We start from the raw sequence: 4,527 nt of genomic DNA, 5'->3' as shown, positions 1-4,527 counted from the left end.
ACAAAGACACACAAACAATAACAGGGAAGATCAGCAGGATCTTCGCGTGTCCTTTTACCTGAACTTTCCTCTTTTGTTGGACAACAATCAGTACACAACAAGGGAAGGAGTGCGAGCAATTCCATGCAACGCCTGTGTTTTGAAAAGTATTTGTGTAGTCTTACAGGTATACACAGTCCTTTTGTGAAAGATGCTCTCAAATGGCTGGTGAAACAGAACAATCTTGAGTTATAATATCCCAGTCTATTGAGAAACCCAGGGACAGAGACCTAGAGGTTTAGGGTGTCCTGCTCACATCTTACATTTCCCTCTAGCATCCACACGCGATCAGGGGCCTTCAGCCTGGTGTGTGCTGGTGTGTTTGTGAGTCTGTGTCTGTGTTTGTCTGACAGTATGTTCAAATAAACAAACAAACAAAATGTCAGAATGTGTTGTTGTTACCTTACTCATGTGACTGGGTCACACTTTGACCTGGGTATTTTAAAAATCCTGCCTGTGGCCAATGCGTGTGTGTGTGTGCGTGCTTGCGTGTTATGCGGTTGCGTATTGGTGTGTGCGTGCGTGTTTGTCTGTGTCTGCAGCATATATAAAAGAGCAACAGCCCACACCATTTCACAGATACAGGGCAGTACATGTCCACACGGTGTCTTTATTCTGACTTACAGGTAAGCAGGGTTTTTTTCTGATATAAAATACTGCATGAACTATGTGTTAATAGAATAGAATAGAATGCCTTTATAGTCATTGCACAAATACAACCCAATTCATGATGTAGTGGTGTAGACAAGGGTTAGACAAATATAATTGATATTAGGTAAAAAAATGATTGTTCAAGATGATATCTAAATGAATAAGCATGGATATTTGAACACTGATGTGTCTTAAAAACATTATTGCACTTGGGAGTCCCTTATTTTACTCTAAAAGCACAATAAAAACATGTTTTGTTATTTTGTCTTTGCTGATTTGTTAAGCTCAGTAAGGGCAGTGTGAAAACATTAATGCTCTGATTAATGTTCTGGTACACTATAGACTGAAATATTTTCAATATAACAAGAACATAAATGTAGTGTAAATTTACCTTTGCTATTTGTGTTTCTTATACCGGCATCTCAAATGATCATGAAGGCCTAAATAATCGTGCATAACCTAATCGTTTTCCCCCATATACTAGAAAGATTATTCTTACAGTTTACTTTTATTTTCCCCACAGAGTAATCTGAGATTTCACGTGCCTTCTGCCATGATCCTGCTGGTATGAAATTCCTCCAGTCTTTTTCCAATAGTCTGTCACTACACCAGTAGATGTGTATTTTAATCCAGCAGTTATTCCATGATTACAATAATCAAGTATAAAAGTTAAGTTTGTGGTAAACACAGTGAATATTCAGATTTTTCATTGTTGTGTCAGAATTAGCCAACACTTCCCTGTTGTTTATGCAGTCTGCTTTGCATTACTTATTGTTATTTATTTTCTCAGCTAATCCAAATACATCCCAAAACAAATCAATGTGACAATAGCAGGCAAAATAAACTCTTCATTATTTGAGCATGGAATGATGAAGATGGCACTGCTTTGTTGATGTCCCACACTGACTGTTGTTTTAAACTTTTGTTTGGTTGGTTCCAGGTGGTGTGTGCGTTGGCTGCCATTTCTTCGGCACAAAGAAAACCTCTGCCTGAACTGATCAAGCCGCCAATGAAGCCATGTACGTATCAGACAGCACCATGGTGTGATCTTAAAGAAAGTTAGTCTGCAGCGGAGTCTTGCTAAAAGGAAAATAAAATGACTGTTTCTTTTTACTTTTGGTCAAAGTTTGTCAATGAATTGACGCCTTTTCACATATAAAATGACTTATTCAATTATATAAAATACTTCAAATGGAACCATGGGGAACACCAAAAGCTTTCTCATAGTTTCTCAACTCGAGCATTCCATGGTATAATTGTGTTGTGTTGTGATGAGTGAACATTCATTTATTTTCTTTCCTCTTCACAGATGTGCAACACATCAGTAAGTGCTAAAGCGTGCTTGGGTGCGTGCATTATTGAATTTCCCCTTGGGGATCAATAACGTATCTATCTATCTATCTATCTATCTATCATAGATGTTTGTTTGTATCCTGCATCTGAGTGTCAGTAAAATATTCAAGACATAACGTCCATTTGTATCATTTTGCCATTTTAAAAGACCCCAGAGTGTTGTTTGAATGAAATTTTACCTTTAAGGATTCAGAATGACACTGTGTGTGTGAAAATATACGAGCAATGTGCCTTTTTGTCATTGTGTTATTTGTTCTCTATTAGAGTGCTGGACAGACTGGATGGACCGTGACGACCCAACCGGAACTGGAGACTGGGAGACTGTCAGTAACCTGCAGACGGAGCAACCCAAGACCATGTGCCCCGACCCCACCGCCATCGAGGTGGCGACCGTGGATGGCATTAGCCTGGCTGATGCAGGCAATGTGTTTTATGCGTGAGTGTTTACAAGAGCTAATGTGTGTTCAAAAATAAAACAATACTTTTCTTTGTACACCCAGGGCCAGGCCTTGCCTCTATCAATCGTTGAGCATATTAGTTGTTGCATAACGTTATGTGTATTCAAATAAACATAATAATAATGTTCCTTATAATATCCCAAATGTTTGCTGAGCTCAAAGTTCAAGCAATTGAACTGAAATTAAATGCACTGTAGTAAAATGTGGTGTTCATTTAAGCATTTAGCCTAACCAGCGTTTGAATCAGAAATAACCCAGTTTGGGTTTATTTGAACATTTTTAAAGTGTTCATAATGTCACATTAACTATGCTGCACGTTAATGATGGTTTATTTTTTGCACAGGAATGATCACATCACTGGCCTCGTCTGTAAGAATGCAGATCAGAAGAAATGTTTCTGCCGGGACTATAAAGTCCGTTTTGTCTGCCACCCTCCATTCTGTGGCACTGAGAAAAGTATGTGAACCTGTAGACAATCCTTCCTATTAATTCCAGTCATGCTCAATTCTACATTCATCTATGTTGTCCTTGTGGTCTTCAAGCTGTCTCCTGTGTTGTGGATGGAATATTAGACCAACTACACACCATTCCAGCTGTTTTCACTGGCATTTGAACTCAAATTAGCGGAAACGTCTGAATAGTGGATTATGTCTACCATAATTTTTAATTGTCTAAGGATTTTTTTTAAAGGGCAGTGGATGTGTGCATTGATTCATTCATATAAACATGTCTGGATTATTTGCTAACTACTAAACGAGCGTCATGCACATTCAAATCAGACTGATACGACTTCAAACAATCTGTTTTAATCCGATTTCCTCTCTTGTGCTCTTGTGCAGTGTGCTGGACAAAATGGTACGACCGTGACAATCCCTCCGCAACCGGTGACTGGGAGCTGCTCATCAACCTGCGTGCTGAGAACCCTGGAGAGATCTGCGCCACTCCCATCGCCATTGAGAGCAGAACTGTGGACACAAACACGCCTGCAACCATGACAGGCCAAGACTTCATTCAGTAAGGGATTTGTTTTAATTTTTAAAATAATGTTTATTTATGTATTTGACTACAATTTACTTCATTTGTAGCCTATACACTATGTCAGTAGGAATGTGAGTATGATAATGTAGACCATGTCTTGGAAGACTTTTGAAATGTTTCAGTTTAAAACAGAAAAGTAAATTTCAGTGTTTATTTTCCCTGAGGAGATGATAACTAAAAGATGATTTTTTTTTCAGGGCTATAAGTGTATAAATGGGATATCATCCCACTTTATGTGCTCTATAGGTATGCTTATTGACACATATCTATTCCCTCACCCCTCTCTGTACAGCTACTCTCCGACAACTGGGTTTGCCTGCAGAAACGGGCCCGATCAATACTGCCGGGACTACAAAGTCCGCTTTGGGTGTCCTTGTTGAGTAAGAACTGGTTGTTGGAAGTACGACTCTTCCACTGAAGACCCGAGGGCTTGATAGGCCATCGGTGCATTAAAGTGGACTTCTCACAGTAGTGCAGTGATGTGAGTTGATAAGATGTATTTCTGCTCCAGCAATAACTGGTGTTGACTTGATCATTGAAAAGTCAGCAAGCATGTGAAGCAAAAATAAAAGTAGCATGGGGAAAAAAGGCGTCTGTTGCCAGTGTTGTGCTGCAATGTTTCAATGGAGGCATGTGTAATATCAGAAGAATGTATATCATCTGTTACTATGTGTGTGTAACAAGATGGGTCATTCCACCTCAATTCAACGGATTTTAGACAAACTTTCTGCTTGACCATCTCAGATTTGCTTCAAACTTTTACCATCTAAAGAGTAACCATTTAAACTAACTCAGCCAAAATATTAGCTTGGTATACCTAATACATCCAGAGAAAAACATTTTTGAACATGATTTTTGGCACATTTGCGCCCTCATCTAAATCTGCGGCAATTTCAGATGTCATTATCTCAAAAAGTGTTCAAGCTAAAGGCATTTTTTCTGTGAATAATTACCTATAGATTCCACATGGACATTTGTAAGTCGTATG

The 4,527-nt window shown here is 38.8% G+C and overlaps 1 protein-coding gene across 1 annotated transcript; it reads left to right on the top strand.

Annotated features, from left to right (window-relative positions):
* Positions 1-627: 627 nt before the first annotated feature.
* On the top strand, positions 628-4,127 carry LOC134098565 (uncharacterized). The gene is made up of 8 exons (XM_062551642.1): positions 628-665; positions 1,214-1,255; positions 1,631-1,709; positions 2,000-2,014; positions 2,308-2,479; positions 2,845-2,957; positions 3,341-3,515; positions 3,832-4,127. The coding sequence occupies exons 1-8, from the start codon at positions 633-635 to the stop codon at positions 3,917-3,919; spliced, it is 717 nt and encodes a 238-aa protein (XP_062407626.1). The 5' UTR covers positions 628-632; the 3' UTR covers positions 3,920-4,127.
* Positions 4,128-4,527: the final 400 nt, after the last annotated feature.

Source organism: Sardina pilchardus, chromosome 12 (genome assembly GCF_963854185.1).
Source record: "Sardina pilchardus chromosome 12, fSarPil1.1, whole genome shotgun sequence".
In the NCBI taxonomy this organism is placed as follows: Eukaryota; Metazoa; Chordata; class Actinopteri; order Clupeiformes; family Clupeidae; genus Sardina; species Sardina pilchardus.
The sequence above is the reverse complement of the archived record's forward strand: the minus strand, read 5'-3'. Positions and strand labels throughout refer to the sequence as shown.

What these genes read in the sequence shown, in the direction of transcription:
- LOC134098565 (XM_062551642.1), top strand. Translation starts at nt 633, where the DNA reads ATGTCCACACGGTGTCTTTATTCTGACTTACAG. An exon ending in CTTCTGCCATGATCCTGCTG is followed by an intron (nt 1,256 to 1,630) that starts GTATGAAATTCC and finishes GGTTGGTTCCAG; the next exon opens with GTGGTGTGTGCGTTGGCTGC. An exon ending in ACAGGCCAAGACTTCATTCA is followed by an intron (nt 3,516 to 3,831) that starts GTAAGGGATTTG and finishes CTCTCTGTACAG; the next exon opens with CTACTCTCCGACAACTGGGT.